This window comes from Acanthaster planci, linkage group LG11 (genome assembly GCF_054643075.1).
Source record: "Acanthaster planci isolate LZ-2023a linkage group LG11, COTS_SCS, whole genome shotgun sequence".
Taxonomy (NCBI): Eukaryota; Metazoa; Echinodermata; class Asteroidea; order Valvatida; family Acanthasteridae; genus Acanthaster; species Acanthaster planci.
The window spans coordinates 10,830,813-10,851,504 of NC_141787.1; the positions used below are offsets into that span (position 1 = coordinate 10,830,813).

General features: G+C 40.3%; 1 protein-coding gene across 2 annotated transcripts in view; it reads left to right on the plus strand.

Moving 5' to 3' along the window:
- LOC110984828 (uncharacterized) overlaps positions 1-20,692 on the plus strand; it is a 48,634-nt gene that overhangs the window by 3,641 nt on the left and 24,301 nt on the right. For both annotated transcript variants that reach the window (XM_087143059.1, XM_022245370.2), the window contains exons 2-18: positions 167-937; positions 2,390-2,515; positions 3,320-3,460; positions 3,956-4,129; positions 5,562-5,732; positions 6,612-6,725; positions 7,852-7,974; positions 8,771-8,922; positions 9,936-10,100; positions 11,915-12,055; positions 14,525-15,005; positions 15,726-15,899; positions 17,339-17,458; positions 17,951-18,171; positions 18,841-18,925; positions 19,190-19,375; positions 20,014-20,130. In XM_087143059.1, the coding sequence (XP_086999185.1) occupies positions 167-937; positions 2,390-2,515; positions 3,320-3,460; positions 3,956-4,129; positions 5,562-5,732; positions 6,612-6,725; positions 7,852-7,974; positions 8,771-8,922; positions 9,936-10,100; positions 11,915-12,055; positions 14,525-15,005; positions 15,726-15,899; positions 17,339-17,458; positions 17,951-18,171; positions 18,841-18,925; positions 19,190-19,375; positions 20,014-20,130 (3,462 nt within the window). The remainder of the gene's footprint in view (positions 1-166; positions 938-2,389; positions 2,516-3,319; positions 3,461-3,955; positions 4,130-5,561; positions 5,733-6,611; positions 6,726-7,851; positions 7,975-8,770; positions 8,923-9,935; positions 10,101-11,914; positions 12,056-14,524; positions 15,006-15,725; positions 15,900-17,338; positions 17,459-17,950; positions 18,172-18,840; positions 18,926-19,189; positions 19,376-20,013; positions 20,131-20,692) is intronic.

Genomic DNA, 20,692 nt, shown 5'->3' on the forward strand with positions numbered 1-20,692 from the left:
GTGAAGGGACCACCTTGCTATGCATGTGAAACATGCCCTCGCTTGTTCCTCCTCAGAGTGGATAGCTAGCCTGACTCCCAGGCCTCAGCCTAGGCTCAGGTACATGGAAATTATACTTATACTTTCAGTGGCGTGATTAAATCATGTTGAATTATTGTGTTTCCAGCTGATGGAGTGACAGGAGTGGTTGAATTCGTACCAACTACTGCAGACAGTTTCCCAACTGGGACAACTGAGGGAGCTGAACTTGTTGCAACAACTGCAGACAGTTTCCCAACTGGAACAACTGAAGATGCTGAATTTGTTGCAACAACTGCAGACAGTTTCCCAACCGGAACAACGGAAGATGCTGAATTTGTTGCAACAACTGCAGACAGTTTCCCAACTGGAACAACTGAAGATGCTGAATTTGTTGCAACAACTGCAGACAGTTTCCCAACTGGAACAACTGAAGATGCTGAATTTGTTGCAACAACTACAAACAGTTTCCCAACTGGAACAACTGAAGATGCTGAATTTGTTGCAACAACTGCGGACAGTTTCCCAACCGGAACAACTGAAGATGCTGAATTTGTTGCAACAACTGCAGACAGTTTCCCAACTGGAACAACTGAAGATGCTGAATTTGTTGCAACAACTGCAGACAGTTTCCCCACCGGAACAACTGAGGATGCTGAATTTGTTGCAACAACTGCAGACAGTTTCCCAACTGGAACAACTGAAGATGCTGAATTTGTTGCAACAACTGCAGACAGTTTCCCAACGGGAACAACTGAAGATGCTGAATTTGTTGCAACAACTGCAGACAGTTTCCCAACCGGAACAACTGAGGAGGCTGAATTTGTTCAGACAACCGCAGACAGTTTCCCAACTGGAACAAGTGCGGTTGTCAAGTTGGTTACAACTGAGAGTTTTACTACAGATTCTATCCTTAATGGTATGTATTGCGCCTTTTTATTTTTTTCTCTCTTTTTTGTCTGATTTTTTAACATTGACATTTCAAACATGCAAGCTCTGGAACTATAATACATGTACATACATGTACTATGCTTTAATGTCACGAATTCTGCTTAACATAAATGGCTCGATAAATGTCATAAAACAGTACATGTAGGTTTTGAGGGGATACCACTGCTAAATGTAGGTTGGGGGGTATGGGGCCATGGGTCCTTAGTTGGAGTGTGCCCTCATTGGAAAGAGAGAGACTGAGGCTGGTGAGAAAGTTTTTCAACTGGGTGCATGCACCAAGGGCATGTGCAAAGAATGTAAATTCAAACCACTGTTGGTCTCATGTCCCATGCCAAACTTGCAAGCCAGCACGTGCATGCAGTGAGTTCCAATCAAAGGACCACAAACATGCCCTCTCTTGTTCTTGCTTAGAGTGAATAGTGGTCGTGGCCACCATTGAGCAAATTAATTTGGGGAAAAAATAGGCCCATGTACATGTAAATGAGAGAAAGCAATTTTTAAAACATTTGTCCACTTCCATCTTGTATAAATTAAGCCCCAAATTTAGTTATCCCTTAGAAAGGCCATGAAAGGTTACACAAAATTCCCAAATATTTTGGTCCCCTGAAACAATTTTTGGCTCCCTGGCCCCCCCCAAAAATGACTACAAATATGCTCCTAGGGTCACACCCAGTCTCCCTCATTATTGCCAAAAATATGACTTGCTTATTTGTTTGGTACTGTATCTGTCATTTTGCACCTCGGCTTTTCGTAAATTATTCTGGTCTTCCCTTTTTGCAAATACATACTGGATCAGAACTAGTGTTGCAGAGTTCAAAATCTTAATTATGCCTCGTTTATGAATATGACACTCTTGCATTTCAGGTACCTGTAACCCTTGTGTTCTTGCTCTTTATGGACTTTCTAATGTTAACGATAGATAATTTAAGCTTAAACAGTAACTAGAAAGAACAAGTAATTAATATTTGAGCAATGAAAATATTTCACATTCTATTATCAGGGTCAGCCCAATTTTAGAAAAGAGAGTGGGCTATTTGATCTGTTGTTATTGGAGTGGCAGTTATGCCAAGAAACATGCGTGAGGCCTTGGTCAAAATGGGCATCCACTGCTAGAGCTTCATCAGTCCTCACACTAAAAATTGTACTAACATGTTTACAGCCTTGGAGTTGGGTTCAACATGGAAATACATGTAAGCATAATTTTCTTTTGCTTTTAAGCTCCACAGAAAGTTTGTTTGGCAACTAAACTGTTTTAAAGCCATGTTTAAAGCTATGACAACTAAAACACTCTTGCGAGTGTTTAGTTGTCATGAAAATGTGAAAAAATGCAAAGTAAATGTATGCAGACCCAAATGCATACAGAAAATGAAGGCACAACTGAAGTACAGCGCATTTGGCTGATTTTGTTTTTTTGCTACAGAACCTTGCAGTAACAATGATGAACTCCGTTGCTCTGATGGCGTGTGCAAAAACCGCAAGGTTTTTTGCGATTCGTGGCCAGGTGACTGCACAGACTTCTATGATGAAGATGAGACACTTTGCTGTGGTGAGTGATTTGTGCTGAAGAGTTACATGTACATGAAGTTCACAAAATTACCACCAGGGGCCAGTAACATGTCCTAGTGTATGTGCTTGAATATGATGATTGATGTTGACAATGCCATCCGATTGGCTGTTGGCTGGTAAAAAAAATCCTTTTCAATAGAAATCTATGATTTTTGAAGAAGAGAGGGGAGGGGGGGTATCTGGTCCAAAAGTTAAGTAAGATAAAAAACCACCACTGCCACTTAGCCAGTTGACAAGTCATTTGGAAGAATACACTTCAGTATGCATCTCATGTGTAACAGTTGCCTGATGTGCAAAGGTGTTCTTGAAACTCCAGATCTTTGCCTGCCGTCATCCCATAATTTTTCAGTTGGCTTCAGCCAAGTCTGCATGACTCACCTACATCATGAACTTTTTCCTTGATCTAGTAGCAGGTTGACTGGGCTGCCTTCCAAATGTAAGACCAGTTCATGTGTAAATTCCTGCCAATGTATGTTGCGCATCAGCATTACTGCCACTTAAATCACTGCCGTGGAAGCCGATGGTCAAGACGAAAGGACTTCATCTCTCGTTTTGCTTTAACCAATGAGAATTGCAGCCAGATTCCTGCCAATCATTTGAAAGACCTTCTACATGTATTTTAACTTTTTATTTTATTTTTGTTTCATTTTCTTCATAGTGTTTTGTTAAGCTACATCTGTAGTGGTCAGAGTTGTTAAAAACTGGGTCAGTTTCCTCAGAGGATAAGCAGGAAAGTTGCCATTCATAATGAGATTTTTTTATGAACCACTTTTCCTGTTGGCAGATGTGCTGATGGTGAACACTCACTGCTACAAACCAGACCACTATCGTTGCTCTGAAGGCCGGTATATCCCAAACAGTTTTCTCTGTGACGGGTATACTTATGACTGTTTGAACAACGAGGACGAGAATGAAGAACATTGTGGTACAAACTCATATCCCACTTTCAGAACTTTTCCTGCTGCAGCATGTAGGACCATAAAGACTGATCATTTATTTCTTAATTGAATTACAAAATGGTTCTTTTTTGGGGGGGGAAGGGAGGCCAAAATTGATATAATTTGCTTGAAACAACTATGCTCCCCATCAGCTGCATTGTTTTGTGCAGAGAGAATGATGGATGGATGAGAGTTGAGGTATCAGTGCCTGCTTCTTTATTGTGGGTTTTCCATTGGCACACTTAATGCCGTGGCAGTGTAAGAAATGGAGACCTTAACCATTCCAACTTTTCAAGGGACATAAAGAATTTGCTGGGGATTTTTATGCATTGTAGAAGTTTGCTCATTTCTACAAGATTTCGTTTTTTAAGTCACACGTGTCACGTTAAAACCCCGCAGGATCCAGTCTTTTTTTATTCACTCTTGAGAGAATTCTCACTGACGTGTGGGATTTTGTTTTAATTGTACATTTTTTAATATAGTCTTCTGTCCACACCCTGGAGAACTGGCAAATGGGCAGATCGCACCCTGGAAGGAGAAATACCGGGAGGGTGAAAATGTGACATTTTCCTGCTTGGATGGCTACTCATTGAGAGGAGATGCATCAGCTTATTGCGCGAATATGACATGGAGTGTGGATCTTCCTGAGTGCTATGGTATGTGTGACTTGACCATATTCCTGCCATAATGGTCTTTCAGGCTGAAGGAAGGGTTTCTCCACCTAAACATATGCATTCAGTATACATGTGATATGACATCAAATATCCTTTAGGGTCTGTTGGGAGCCAGCTTGGATATAACAGTCTGGCATGATCCACTGGAACTAGCCTATCATTTTAAGCACTCTTCACTCAGAGGACGGGCAAACACATTTTGGCTATTTAGCTGATCAGTTAAACAGTAAATTGTGCTTGGACTCACCCCTCTCTTGTGCCTTGACTCACCTCTGGCTGATTCAAGAGTGCATTGACTCACCTCTGGCTGAGTCAAGTGTGCCTTGACTCACCTCTGGCTGAGTCAAGTGTGCCTTGACTCACCTCTGGCTGAATTAAACCTGCTTACCCCTATTTTTTTTTACACACACACTCTTAAGTGTGTATTTGCCTGCAACTGGGGACCCCCTATTGTTCCTCTTTTGTTTGTACTTTAACTTTTTTAGAAGATCACCCATATGTTTTGTACACAGTTGTCAATCGGGGAGCCTCTGTCAATCGGGGACCTTATTGTCCGCTATTGTTCAGTGTCCCCAATTGAATGCAGAAACAAACACACACACACACACTCAAAGTTCAAGAAGTCTGTGGAGGCAGACCATGTGTTTAAGTTGTGCTGCTGTGCATGGCCTTTTGTGGTAGAGAATTTCAACCCCAGAGGGTTGACAAATGTAATGCTGTGGTAAGAAATATCATACAAGTAGACACTCGGCATCAGCAGTTGTGATGTTTGGCTGTATGTACACATACACTTGTACATGTGTACATATACATGTATCTATCCGTATCAAAAGTTGAGTGGCCACTTGATCTTGCCTTTTCTAAAAGTTCAAATTTTTAGCTATAATATATAGGCCCCACTGTCAGCAAGTGGTCAAAGTGAGGATTGTAGCAGCCAGACTTTGACCAAATCTGTTGAAATACGTCTAAACTGCATTTTTCTTCTTCACAAAGGGACAAATTTTAATTCTGTTTAATGACTATGTGAAGTAGTGAAGGGAAAAATGCACTTTTCACCGTCTTTTTTCAGACTGAAAATACTATTTCCCTTGTTTTTAAGATTTCACAGTTCGACAAATTTTAGGTGTTTTCAAATGAATAATCCTTTACTACATGTGCATTCAAATTGAGGATTGAAGATAGCATTATCCAGTATTTGGTGGCAGTTTAAGATATATGCTTTGGTGCAGTGTATGCAACTAATTAACTCTTGAAATAAATCCCTACAAATTCACTGTTTCAAAAAGTGACCAACTCAAAACATGAGTTTCTTGAAAGTTTTGTTTTGTACTCCATAGCAAAATTTGTAAAAATGGTGACAAAATGTCCAAGTCTAAAAACTAAAATATGGTTACCTCTCTAATTGTTTCTTCAGAGAACTGCCCTACTCCCAGGACTCCAGCCCTGGGCTCACACAACGCCTCATCACCTGTCATGCATTTGGATGTCATCGGCTTCACCTGTTACCCAGGTTATGCCCTGATTCCTGACACGACTGTCATATGTAACAATGGCACATTGGAGGGGAGGATCCCAACATGTCAAGGTACAGCCAAGCCATCCTTATTGCTACATTAATTTCATTGGTATACCGCACTGTGCTGCTCATGGTGACTGTGCATGATGCATTATTTGCTGGATGTTGATATACCGTCTGTGTGAGGTTACCTTCATTTCTAAAGTTTCAGAAAGCTCAAGTGATGGTGAAGTTAGCAGTGAATTTCAGCATTATTCACAGGTAGTTTAAAGCAAACCTAGTGAAGTTTTGCTCAGCTGTTATTTTCTTATCACTTTCTTCACTTTTGAATTTCAACAAAGAAGATGAGGAGTTATGAGTTTCTTAACAGAAAGCTTTGTAAAATGGAAAGATTTAACACCAGAGTTGTTGAAAGGCTAAGATAATGTCTTACCCTCTACAAGTATGTTGTTTTGAAAAAATGCCACTTTTGCCTTCCATGCTTAAAATTTTCATCTTTGCTTAAGATGTTCATCTCATTAAAAATGCTTTTGAGACTAATTATGGTGTTGGTGGGGTGTCCAAAATGTCAATAAAGGGGCAAAATGTGCATGTTTGTTTATGGAGCGTGGCCTGTTCAGTTGATTTATGTGTGCTCAACATGTTATTTCCATTTCCCCCGGAAGAAAACAATGCATTGGTCCAATTGGGATCTCTTTGGATTAAGTTTGGACGTAGAAGATAAGTTGAATTTTAAACTTTGAGGAAACCGTCAAGTACTCTGCATACACTGCAGTTCACATACATGTATTGAACATTGTTGTGGCAGTTTCTTGTTATAAGTGGTCTCGCTACTCCATTGTATAAAAGCATTTCAGTGCCTGAACATTTAGGTCTATATTTCATGGCCGATATTGGAGTATAACTTCAGTTCCCCTTGCCCTTATTTTGGGGTTTCTTTCCTTTCAGATATTAATGAGTGTGAAAGTTCTCCCTGCCTGAATGGAGGTCGTTGCTCCAACCTTGTTAATGCATTTAAATGCATGTGTACTCCAAGCTGGACTGGCACTAACTGCTCTATTGGTAAAACTATTCCTTCCCTTTGTGCAGTTAAGTTTCTTGTAACAGGTGATTGCGGTTTTATGTTGGATGTTTCATCCCTACTTCTTGGGGAAATCCAAAACATCACCTAATGGACATTCCGGTGAAACTTTAACAACTCTTCAAGTAATTTTGTGATATTTTTCTATCGAGTGCTTTATTTCTATGTGGAAAGTTTATTAAATATTGACAATTTTTTTAGAAGAGCTCCGTTTAGGACTTAATTTTACAGCTAAATATCATGGCAACAGTTATGGTTAGACCATAATAACTAAAAGCAGAAACTGTAGCAAAAAACTTGTGGTTGTCTCTTAGTGTTGCAACAATATTAGTAAAGTACAAAACAAGGTCACTTTTTGTGCTGCTTACATGTTAATAACACCTTTGCTGTGCTTACAGTTCATTAGCTTTTGCTCCATAAAACATGAAGATACATTGTAGCTAAAACTGGTTTATTGTTAAGCTGGTCTGTGAATTTGGGCTTATTTTTCTTTGCCATAAAAGCAATTGTAGCTGTCCGGCCCCTCGCCGATTGCTCGGGGGTGGCGGTCTGTCCGCCACTGAAGGTGGAGGCCAGGTAAAACAGAAAGTTCAGCAGGCAAAAGACTTGGGTACTTTAAATGGGCTGGATTCTTCTTATTTCGCCACCACTAAATAATGAAAACTGCTTGGACAATCATATGTGTCAGATGCTACAATCTATGTGATTCCCAGCGGAGCCATCACCACGTCCATCCACCCAGTTGTCTAGCACAGCACTGCACTCCCGAAAAAACCTTGGAAGCCTACCAACCTTCTTCACTCCGGCCATAAAGTATAACATTGTAGGCCACTTTCGGCCGACAGGCGTGACTTCCAGAAAATAAATACATACGTTTACATTCTAAGTGTGCACGTGGGCTCAATCACAAAGGTCACATAATTTGCTGATTTAACTGGGGAATTCCAAAATCCCTACACAATAAAAATATGATACTTCACAGAATATGAAATTAAATGTTTATCATTCACTGCACAAACAAGGAACATTGTATTAGTTTGTTTTTTGGTGAATACATGTAGCTATGTTTTTGAACCTAATGCAATTATCATTTGAATCATCCCACAGATATTGATGAATGCACGTCTGCTATCCACAATTGCCATACCAATGCAACCTGTAACAACACAATCGGCGGTTACGGATGCGCCTGCAATGAAGGATTCCGTGGAAATGGATTCATCTGCCGAGGTTTGTGTCAGTGTAGTCGTAGTTTTGAGCTTGGTTGCATGATCTTGGGAACAGTGTGGGGTTTCCGAAGGTATGCATATCTTGCTGGGTAGGCCCATACATGTACATACATGTACATGTGTGTTTGAAGGCAAGCTTCTGACTCTGATCTGTATTAAAGTGGCATTCAAATGTCTGTTGTTACTGCCAATAACCCATAGGTAAACTATGCATCGTTGTAATTTTCTGTGACAGTCTTAGGTTCCACAGGGTAAAATATATGCGATGAGGAAAATCGAAGGTTTTGATCACTGATATGCATGATATACATGTTTGCATTTGTGTTGTTGGTTTCTCATGTGTTAGTTTCACAATAGGTTGGAAAGTGTTAGCTCTTACAAATAATATCCTTGATCCTTGAAACAAATTGTTAAATTGTCACCTTCAAGCTTTTACAATCTAAATAGTCAGTGTGTTAATCTTTTTAATTTAAGGTTCACACTGCTGTACGAAAAAACCTTAATATAGATGCTGTATTGGTGATTGTAGCTTTAAGAAATTTGATTTTATGCCTTGACATTAGCAGGAAAACATGTTCACACATTAAATCTGTATTGTTTGCCAGTGAGTGACGTCGTTTTGTGATCTAGAAATTGAACTTGGGCTTGGGATACTTTTTACCATAAACTGCTTTCAAATTTGATGTGAATTTTGTGATCTGCATGTAGTCACATAGTGCAGAAAAAAGTCTCCCTGCCTGTATTACATGAAATTATGTGGTTCCGGTTGTGGGACATTTCCCATTTTTTTCCCACAGAAATAATCATGTTCCCATTTGGAGTTACAAATGGTGATTCTCTTCTGAGCGGGACTTCAGCTCAATCCTTAGCCTCGGATATTGTCTCAAACATCATTAAACCTGAATACGGCTTCCCACTTGGTTACAAATATTTCTTCTCAGGCCTCTACGTAAGTGCCTCATTGAGTCATTTTTCCCCCAGTCCTTTTAAACTACTACCGGTATTTCATTTTATCCCCATGCAATATCAACATGTATACTCAGATGACTTGGTTCTGAAGTTTTTGTGGGTAACCTGGATTATTAACCCTCCTACGCTGAAGTCACTCTTTGGGTCACTTGGTAAACACCTCAAAGAAGCACAGCCATGTTGTGTTGCACACTGCACTAACAGACCCTCACGGGAATATCAGATTGCACTTTTGTGCTGTCCAACAACTGTGCCTCACTGTTTAATGTGCATAATTATGCAGTAAACCAAATGCAGTGAAGAGGACTGCACAAAAGACCCTGTGTTATTTTGTGCTGGCAACCAACTTTGTACACACTGAACCTGTGCATGTTTGTGTTCCATATAGAAAACACATGCAAGAGAGTGACTGTGGGCACTCATGGATATTTGTGCTGTAAAACCAATTTCTCAATAGTTCAACATGTCTGCCTTACTCCTGCATATTTGTTACAGACATCACTTGCGTGAATAGGTTTTTCAGTGGTGGAAGCAAATGTACTCCAGGTTTAGATGAGTGGTAGATTTCCCATATTGTTTGGTGGGTTGACTTTAATTTTAGGTGCATATCTGATCATAAATAGTTCTGACTCCAACAGTTACACAGACTCTCTTGGCAATTTGTTTGCAATATTCTATGTCTCTAAAAAGGGTCAAAAGTCTTGAATTTCATTTTGACCATGTAAATGGCATATGTCTTGAAACTTTAGTCACATATCAAACAAATTGTATAACATTGTATGCTCTTGATATTGCAGTCAGTCTCCTGGTTAATGATTTTATTGCACGTTGCAAGCAGCAAACTTCATAGATTTGGAATCTATTTGCATTTCCAACTTCAGGGAGGACATGCTGTAGAAGTTAAGAAGACATTTGGAAATTGTCAACTTACACAGAAGAATTATTTTGGCATTAAACACTAGTGATTTATTTCAAAAATGTCCCATATTCTAGTTCACAGATAATGGACAGATCATCTTCACCAACCGCAATGATATGCTTCTGGCCTTTCCCCATCCATTCCCTGGTGGATTTAATCGCAGTGACAGCATTGCCGTTGTTGCGCCTTTCTGGATCGATGCCAATCCATTTGCTGGTGATGCTGAGGTTTTTTACCAGGTAAATTGGTGTCAAGACTTCTTGGGCATATTTTCTGAAACCACTTGTTCTGTGGTCATAACTGTATGTTATACCAAAAGTCTTGCTATTTATGACTATGCATGCTGGCTGCTGAAGTGCTCAAATAGTATCACCAAACAGTTCACTTCGTCTCGTGCTTCCACAGTAGCAGATGGAACAACTACAGCACAGGTGAAGCCACAACAATGGCTGAAGAAAGTATTAAACCTGAAACTACACGTACCTCCACAGCTGCAACCACTGCTACACTAAAAACACCGCTTTAGAGATTATGTGTGTATTTCTCACTCACAATTACAGACCATACTTACACATGTTATTATGTGTCATGTGATTCATGGATCAAGGAAGGCGGCAAGAAAGGATCTCTGCCACCTTCAACCCCCCCCCTTGACCAAAATTAAAAGAGGGCAAAGATCAACAATTTACAAATGTAGTTGAACAACCTTAAATTGACTCTCTTCTGCAGTCAATAGTTCATCAGTTCATTGCTAATGAGTGGTTCCCCCGCCCAAAAAGGGCTTCCCCCATGGAAACAAATCCTCGCGTTGCCCATGAGGTGACTGGATAATCTTTGACTTGATCAAACAGTATACTGTTACATGTGGCAAATTCATCAAAAGTCAACTTAACAAGGGCGCAACATGAACAAATAAACTGAGGTTAAACAATGAAATATCGTCTTCGAGCAGTATCAAGGGAAATTACACACAAACTGGATGGCAAAGTGAAGATTACATGTGCAAGATTAATACTGGGTAGAGTGAACATAGGTGGGGTTCTGGCATGGCTAGTAACTGCCAGGGAGGGCTTGGATAGAACATATCCAAGATAGCACTTCCGTCAGGACTGGCAATGGTACGCTCATCTACGGAGAGCATTTGAACCGGTCTAGCCCAAGCCTTCTTGGGAGAACACTGAGCTTTGTCTAGCCCAAGCCAGACAACAGTGAGCCTGGGTACAACTCACAACCATCGAACAAGAGGTCTGGTGGCACGGTGGGCTAAATAGTAAATGCGAGTCCACTCTTAGCATCGTCTCGACTCAGCAGCTTGTCTTGGGTGTTGGCTACCAAAACTTCATAGTGGGGTACTTACATCACAGCAACAAAGTGAAGAGGACGAAGCCTCCGGTTACCCTGTGGTGTAGTTTAACATGTGTGCCATGAGCGTGCTCGAGCCCAGCTTTTTTTGCTCGTTGAACCCCCACCTATCAATACACAGTGCATTCAACAGGTTTTAGGGCCAAAATCCTTTAATATACAAATTCAAAAGAACTCCTTTGGTGCGCTGCATACTTCAGAGTAACAAATTCTAAGGTGGAATGCGGGAGGCCCTCCTGAGACCATCACAGTACCATTATAAATATTATTTTTATTGCTATCCTGTAAACATTGGACCAGCCAGCAAAAACCCATAATGCTGAACCCAATGTTATCCAACAGTGGACTCTTTCTGTTTGATTTTGTTGATGCAAGCAGTAAACAAAAGGCTTTTTTGTTCCAGCTTTAAGCCACCCTTTAAACCACCCCTTTGAAGGACCAAGGGAAAGAAGAACACATTTTGAGGGAGCCAGAAAATCCACGGGAAGCCCTTCCCTGAGTAAAAGCAAATGCTGTCTAGCACATATGAATGCCTCTTTCTGCCAAAGAGTTATACAGCCTGATTGAGCCATAGTTTGCTCTGTTTAAAAAGTTGCTGTCTTGCAATTAAGTCGTAACTAAAAAACAAAAAAAAAAGAAATCTACCACAACCGAATGGAATTATCTGAACTCATGCGATTCTTGATTTTAGATTTACACGAATACCAGTGGACCAGTGATGCAGGATGCATTGTCAAGGATCAAGGCCGTACATACGTCATTTTCTAGCTGGACACCAGACTGGATGCTGGTGGTCACATGGTACAAATTACCATCATTCATAGAAACAATTGTAAGTACATTTTTTTATACGTGGTTCTACTTCCATTTTTTCCGTATCACTCTAGGTGAGATGTTTGCAGATTGTTTAACCCTAACCTCCCCCAACCACACAGAATTAAACTGTGGTAAAGTGTTTAATTCTGTGGGGATAGGTCTGGTAGGCCCCGTAACAGCTGGCTTTTGCATTGGGTTTGGCATACCTCAGAAAAACTCAAAAGTCCAACAGCCTCTGTGCACAAAGTCCCATATGGGTGTTTAACTTTGTGTGAATGGGGAAGGTTAGGGCCAGCAACCTTTGGGGGGTTAGGGTTAATGTTTGCAGATTGATATTGCCAATACATCCTTGCTTTGGGAAAGTTTGCTCTATCGCAGAAGTTGTAGAATTTGCTTTTAAGAGGTCAATGATTTTTGTGACTTATTTTTGTTTGTACAGTAATGTTTGATTGTATCAAATTTGAACAGTTCACAACAAACTGAAACATGCTATCCAGGTGCATTGAAACAATTGAGCTTCCTATTTGCTTATGACAATTTCACACAAATGTTCATGCCTGCCACTTACATATTGGCATCGTCATGGTGATTGAGTCTAACTCGAATATTGAAAAACTTGAGATGTCAAAGAAATTTCCAACAAATAAAGGCCTGCTCGATGACCCCAAACCCTCAGCTGATGTGCATGTTTGTTTGCTACCATAAGTGACGGTTTTAGGTAAAATGGACTAGATAGATCTGCAAGAGACCTTATAAAGCTCTAAAAATATCTTTGAACAAGTGGATTCATGGCAGAAAGAAATACTTTAAAAAGGGATTAATGTGCCTTAAACTCTGTGACTTGGAACTTTAAATGATGCAGATATTTTCTGGCCAAGTGGAACATGTTTACAACTTATTTGTTTCATAACTTTTCATGTACATATGTCCTTTTTTGTTATTGGTCAAGCATGAAGAATTTTGTTGAGGGAGAAAAGAACAAACTTGTGCGTCATTCACATTGAAAAAACATGCACCATTTCTCCATTTTAAAGATGTTCCTTAGATTTCCTGGGAGTAAACTTTATGTGTGTATTGGATTCAAATATGATTATCTAAAGCACCGATCTGTTTACGCTAACTGGATAGTGGATAATCATAAAGTATAAAAGTGTATCAAGAAGAGGGACAGGAATTTATGAGGGGCCATCTTGGGGCAAGCTTAGGCGTGAACTATAGATTGACCAGTAGTCAATTGCGCATGCGCAATTCAGTTACACTCCAACAACCATAGTCAGTCAATTTTTAAAATCTCATTGTTACATGTCACAGTTGGCTGCGATTCTTGTAGCTTTCATGGCTAATGATATCTCGTACAGTTGATCTAATGTGAATGGTTTCCCTTTGTAATGATAAATGGAATCGGCTATCGATAACCAGCGCTGTGACCATACCCCTGGGCCTTGTCCCCAATGGTCGACTAGGTAGTCCAAACCATCCATTGTTTGTGCGGTGTTAGTTGAACTATAGTTCATCGTGTGCCAAGGAAAAGGTTGTTGGCAGTCCAGGCACGCAAATATTAATTTTTGAAATAATCAATGTAAAAAATTGTTTGGGCTCCCATTTGTACAAAAAGTCACACAAGTCTGAATTCTAGAGAGATGAAATTTTGTTGATGATAAAAATAAGATTTGACATTTTTATGGATAAAAAAACTTGATTTTTAACAATAATTTACATTTTATGCTAACAACCTTTTGCCAGGAATTCCTCATGCCAAACGTGCACTAAAACAGCAGGTAACAATCCTAGCGACCTTTTGCTGGGTTTAGACTTTGACTACATCTACACTTCAGTGGGACTGTATCGCATATTTTGTTACGTTAGTATGACATGGTAACATTGTTGGCAAAAGTAATGTAAAACCACCTACCGTCCTTTTCCTTCTGTTACTTATGTCTGAAGACGTAGCACTTTGAATCAATATGTATACCAAATGAAAGGCCTTTCAATGCTCTATCAATTAAAAGAAAAACACTAAATTTGACCTTTTACCCGTTTTTCACCCTTACGACCTTTTTCTGGGCACCCGATGAATTAATTATAGTTGTCACTTCAACTTGGAGGTCCAAATATACTCACGCATTTCATTATGTGTCATAGGCTTACAATCTTGGTCACAATTGGCTGCCTTGCTGGGGCTCTCATAGGCTCTTTCCTGTGTTTTTTATTTTAAAATTAGGTGTATTGATTAAAAAAAGGCACAAGTTGTCAAGCCATTGCCCAATACTTCTCAAAAACTAGGAAAATTTGATACAAACATAGCTCACTTATATGTCATAGCAGCTATCCTTGGAGTCTGAAAAAGATGAGCCAAAGGAAGTGCACTGTGTCTGTGCACGGCAATATGGGCACATGCTGTCCAGTGGTGCAGAAATCACATGTATCCGAGATGTAAATTTCTTCCTTAGAATGTACGCAAACACTCTCAAATTTGTTGACACAGAATACTAACACATTCCAAGTGGCCTTGGTCACTGACGGGGACTACAGCTTTGCCGTCGTTAACTTCCCCGAGGGAGAGATGCAGTGGAACTACAATGCCCTCTCTGACACTGACGTCATCATTGGCTTCAGAAGTGGAAGGAGTCTCTTTGTCAACTCCCAGAAGGCAAGCCCGTTCACCTCCATCGCCGACAAGTTCCGGCCAGACTCACTGATCGGAAACACTGGCCTCAAGGGCCGCTGGGTGTATCGGCTGGATTCGAATAACCGGAGGGTCACCAATCCGAAACGCTTCTGCAGATGGTGGTATAACCGTCAGCCAGACCCAAGGATTTGGAATAGATATTTAGGAACCTGCCCGTGTGCCTTCTCACAAGGAGGCAGGGATAGCAAGTACGGTCGCCGTAGATCAAGACGTGTTGATGGGTCAAGATCCAGCATGCCCCTCTCTGATGCTGTCCTGAATGCAGTAAATAATGAAGGTAAGCTTTATGGTTTAATTCACATAAGATTGACCTTTGGAGGGTGGAGGGAGGTAGCTGGATTAAATTATTTTGCAGCCACTGTGTGTGCCTGAAATGCAACATGATTTTTTTCAATTTTAAATTGACTGCTTTTCTCATTGTGTAGTTGCCGTTTGTCAACTGCTAATCAAACATGTTGTACAAATGTACATGTATTGACCGCTTTATCACAGAGTGCAGTAAAACTGGCCCGTTGATATTTATCCATAAATCATTCTAATACAGATCACGTTAGGAGACTAGTCTAGTCTTACCATGCGAAAAAGGAGTCAACACTTGTTTTGTGTCTTACCCTTGGCTAGTTAATTAAGATACACAATGTATGGGTGAGATGTTATAATGTTGAATATTGACACTTGAGACTTTCAGTCTCATTTTCTCGAATTTATGTGTTCGGTGTGCACAGCCAAGAGTTGCACTGAACCTGTCACGTTATTCAGGGGATAGCCCTGTAGTCCACATGATTCCAGCCCAAGGTTTTTCGCCCAGTTCCTGCCACTTTTTATCATCCATATAATAATAATAATAACAGCATTTATAAAGTGCCATATATCCAAAATATTTTGCTTATAGACACAGTACAAGCAATTAAAACTAACCAACAGAAAGTTGAAAATACATGCACATAGTAATTATTAAAAAAAAAATCTTCATTGTGCACAATTGTCTTTCAAACAGAAGATGGATTCTGCCTCCGGACTCGATTTCCTCCCACACGGGCAGGTGCTGGAATGGTTTGTTGTTACCGTGCAGACCGGTCGCTCATCACAGGCTACAAGGGACCCTTTGAGCTCAGTGTAACGGAAAGAATTGGTAGACGCTCTAACTTCTTTCTTTGGCTTTTTTGGATTTGTAAGTGTTCTAATCATGCATCAGTCTTTAAATGCTTTGCTTGATGACATTTTTATTGGTATGATATAACTGATATTAGATTGCTTTGGCAGCAATACAAGAATAGTTTGCATGAGCTGTAGCAGTTATGCATGAGTCAAGCACTCTTGTCGTAGTGAGCACAGTGTACTATCCTTGTAACATTCTGCTGTATGTGAAGTTTTAAATCAGTTTAGTCATGGGTTTTTATTGTCGTCCTTTGTGGCCATAAATATTAACACTTTTAGCCTACCTGTTTGAAACCTCTGTGAGGAACAGTACATATTTTCATCCAGTGTTGATCAAGCCCAAATAATTGCAAAATATCAGAGTCGTTCTCTTGTTTTTTCAGCCCTTTATCATGCTGTCTTATTCCTCTGTCAATGTCATATTTGAATGAAAATGTGCAAAGCATAATCTCTGCCCTTTTGTTTCCATAATCATGTTGCCAGATGCAAGTACAAATTATCTGTCCTCTGGACAGATCACTGGACTCACGTCCCTTTCCAAAACATGCAGTGAGTCATATCGGGAGTTAGCCCAGGTTGGATGTCGTCTGCATTGCATTGCGACTAATGTCCGGGGCATAAATGCCCTCCCACAATGCAAAATTTTTTTCTCACATTTTTATATGGCGAAGACAGCTCACATGATCATTTGCAAGTACCTTGTATCCCACATTCCATAAATACTGTGTTGAAATTACTAAATACGCCTGCGAACAACATGCTTTGCTGGAAATTTTGTGAAACTAAGCTGCATGCTTTCCATCGCAATTCATGAATGACCTGTGTTCATCTGGTAATACACATTTGCGTACGCGCGAAGTGGTCTCCAAGCTCGGCCCACATTCTGTCAGTTTTGTTGTCTAGAGCTAGGTCTAGGTCTTTGCTCCATTGGAAATGCATGGATACTTAAAGACAACAGACCTAGCCGTAGCTTTTGAAGCCCATTTCGGACACAGCCTTTATCTGCGACTTCTTTACACTCACAGCTCTTCCACGCATGCGTAAGGGGCAGTCGTTTACTACGCATTTCTTGCATTTACAAGTACATGTATACTAGACAAAAGTAGATTGTTAATGAATCGCGACGGAAAGTGTTGCGTTTCGCAAAATTTCCTTCAAAATACCTTATCCGCAGGCATATCAACACAGCATTTATGGAATTTGGGATACAAGGCATTTGTGAACTTTGAGCTGTCTTCACCGGGTAAAAATGTGAGAAAAAACCTTGAAAAAAATTTTGCATTGTAGGAGGACTTTTATACCGTGGACATCAGTCGTAGTGTAAATGAAGACAACATCCAACCTGGGCTAATTGGCAGTATTTTTTGCTATTAGTTTTTTAAATCCATTTGTTGCACTGTAACCACAATTCCACTGTACATTTTCTATCCATATTGTCCTCTTCCTCTTCAGTTTTGGATTTTTACCCACGCGTTTACTGTTGTGATAAAGCAAATGATGAGACCTTCTGTGATATGTACTTTGAAAAGCGACCGAAGGGTAGTTGTAGTGGATACCTACCTCCCACAACAGGTGTGTTTTGAGTTTCATTTATAGCAAAGAACTCAGTTGGACATTACTTATCCCTGCTATTTCTTTTCTAAAACTCCACAACTTTTTTTTTCTTAGTTTCAATATTTAATGCTGTCAGACAGTGTAAAGAATGAAAGACTAGAGAAGAAAGAAAGAAGGAAAAACAAAAGAAAATATTTTCCAGTAAAGCATAACTATTCTACAGCAGTTATTTACATGTATGCCACTCGTGCAAGTACACAAGTCCAACATGGGGGTGTGTGCGAGTGTGTAAACGCCTTCAATCGTACCTATAACAATAGGAGAAAATAGGGTCTGCGGTTGCCGAAGAGTCCATGGTTGGAAAACATGTACAAAACATATGGGAGGTCTTCCGAAAAAATTAAAGTATGGACAAAAGAGGAACAATAGGGAGTCTACGATTGAAGGCGTTTACACACTTACATGTATATGTGTGTGTATTTGTATCTTCTTGATATGTCTGGCCGGTAGGTTGGATGATGGGCGATCCTCACATCACAACTTTGGACGGAGTAGGGTACACCTTCAATGGCCTTGGGGAGTACACACAGTTTCTGTTGCCCGACAGCAACGGGGAGGCTCTGTTTGAGATCCAGGGAAGGACCATGCGTGCCTGGAATAACAAGACCGGAGAGCTGTCACAAGCCACTCAGTTTATTGGCTTCGTAGGCCAGGCAAATGATTCTGCAAAGGTACAGTACATGCTTCCCATCAAGCAGTAGGTAATGAATGTATTCAGATCCCATTCTCAATTATCATTCACTAATTTCACTCGCGCCAACACTTGAAATTGCCTGGAAACCATTTTCTATTTGGTATCAATTACTTTAATTTCTTTCTGTCCTTGGGTTTAGTGGTGAAGAGGGACAAAATATCTTAACACTCAGAGAAATGACCTGATTATAATTACTGTGTTGTGGAATCTGTTATTCTCTGTATGTTTAATACACAAGCCAGAGGTTATAACCATGGGTCTGTATTTACAGCCAGTATCCAACGATACTTCACATGTACATGTACATGTACAAGCTATTGATGTTGGAGTTTGCTGTGATATTGTTCGTGCATGACCTCACTTTTCTCAGTTATGTATTAACGCTGCCTCAGTTTCACATTCAACTCAGTTCTTTATCAGGGGACTCTCAAGCCGTTTAAGAACGTTATACAGTGTATGTTGGAGAAGTGAATTGCTTGATCACCATGGAAAGCTCTCTCTTTTGAGTGGCGAGATGGTGTATTGGAGAAGAACTAATAGTGTAACCAGTTTGATCAGATACTGGGGGATTGTTGTGTAATTTCAGTTATTCTCTGTTTCATAGCCCCAAATACACCTTCTGAAGTATCTTTACCTGACGTTGCAGGTCCAGATGGTTGCCAATGAGAATCTCACAGATGTTGACATATTCGTCAATGATGAACTCTTCAACAAGACCTTAATTGAAGAAGGTAGAATTCAATTTTGGATAACTCTCCTAACTCTGGTTTACCCGGAACTTTTTTTGTGAAATAGAAATGCAGGGTTTCACTTGTATTATTGCAAAATGTCTGGGCAGATTGAGAATGTTCAATGTAAGGTTTCTTTCTCTGAGGCTTACCAGTGCATGTAGTCCTAATGTTATAGTTGCACCTCTGCATTTGTCTCCCTTTTTGTAAAGCGTAACAAAATTTATAAACTTTATGTCACCACATTCATGTGCAATATCTCCCCAGATGTGTACGAGGTTCCTAATGCCTCCTGCATCATCGCACAGAAGCTGGACGCCAACAATAACACTCGCTACCAAGCCACCTGGACGGTGGGGACGTCGATGGAGGTAGGGATCAGTCTGGGGATTTTGGACATCATCGTGTCTGCTCCAGCTGTGTACAAGAATGGATCTAGTCGTGGGCTGCTGGGTGAGTTGATGAGTCTGGACTCAAGCCCACTTTTCTTGGACTGTTGACTTGCATCAAAGTTGAAACCTTTTGGACTCATCAGCGTGGATCAGGCTTTGCTAGTGGCTGACTCGGATAACCTGCCTGACTTGATTCCAGTGCACAGAAAATAGCACGTAGTAGTGTCTGTTTGATCATGCATCAAATTTTCCCTGTGATAAATCTCTTTAAGATACCTGTACCTGACTGGGTTGGCATCCGCCATGCTGGGTGAAACATTCACTTAATCTTAGTCATCTCTGTGTTCTGACCATCATTCTGTCAATTGATTTGATATAATCTACTGTAACAAGCAATTCACCACTGGACTGGAGGTTGGCTCGAACTAAACAATTTGGACTTGGAAAATTGGACTCAGACAAAAGTAAACTTAAAATCAGACCCAAGGCTGTGTGCACTCATCCGCAAACGCGGAGGAAGTAAGCTCTGCTACCATACATCCTAGGCAGTAATTACTGCCGGCGCAAACCCCTATAACCAGTTCAGTCTTTCAACTCCAGACTTGCTATTTCTCCTTTCTTGCTGGATAATTTTCAAAATGATAGATGCCACCATACCGAACTTTATGGAATTTTGACTCCCCTTTGCTCACATTTCAGGAGTGTGGAATGGTGACCCATCTGATGACTTCCTGAAACGCAATGAAACCCTACTGACAGCCTCTGGCAGTGATGGCAACTACACTGATTCAGACTTCTTTAAATTTGGAGAGACTTGTAAGTTTTTGTGTGGATATCCAAACTTTAAATCATATTTTTCAAATCAGGCCGTGATGATATATACCACATAGTATATTTCTGAAAGACAAATGTTTAACTTGATTTGCATGACATGCATGTGCATGAAAAATGTGCATGCAACATTTTTCTGCACCCAGTTTGAGTATTGAGAGTATTACATGGGATGGAGTCCATCCACAACTTGAAAATAGAGATTAGAATCCACGTGGTAACATTTCCACTGTGAGTTTGGTCGCAAAGATATTAAAAGTCAGTTTCCAAGTTTAGCCGCAAGCAATTGGAATGAACAATTGAAGGAAGGCTTTCCGCAGCAGTTTATTTGTACACAGCTCATGAACTGACTTAGACTGGATAAGTTCTATTCAATTTGGTTGGTACGTGTGATGGATGCCCCAGCAACACTGAGTAAACTACATAGACACTAAGAATGTCTAACAAAAAAACACAGTTCTCTAACAATGAGCGTCCATTGTTATTGAATCACACTTCTTTTGTTAGATGTTAACAGTGAGAGGATTGCACATCATTATATACTGGC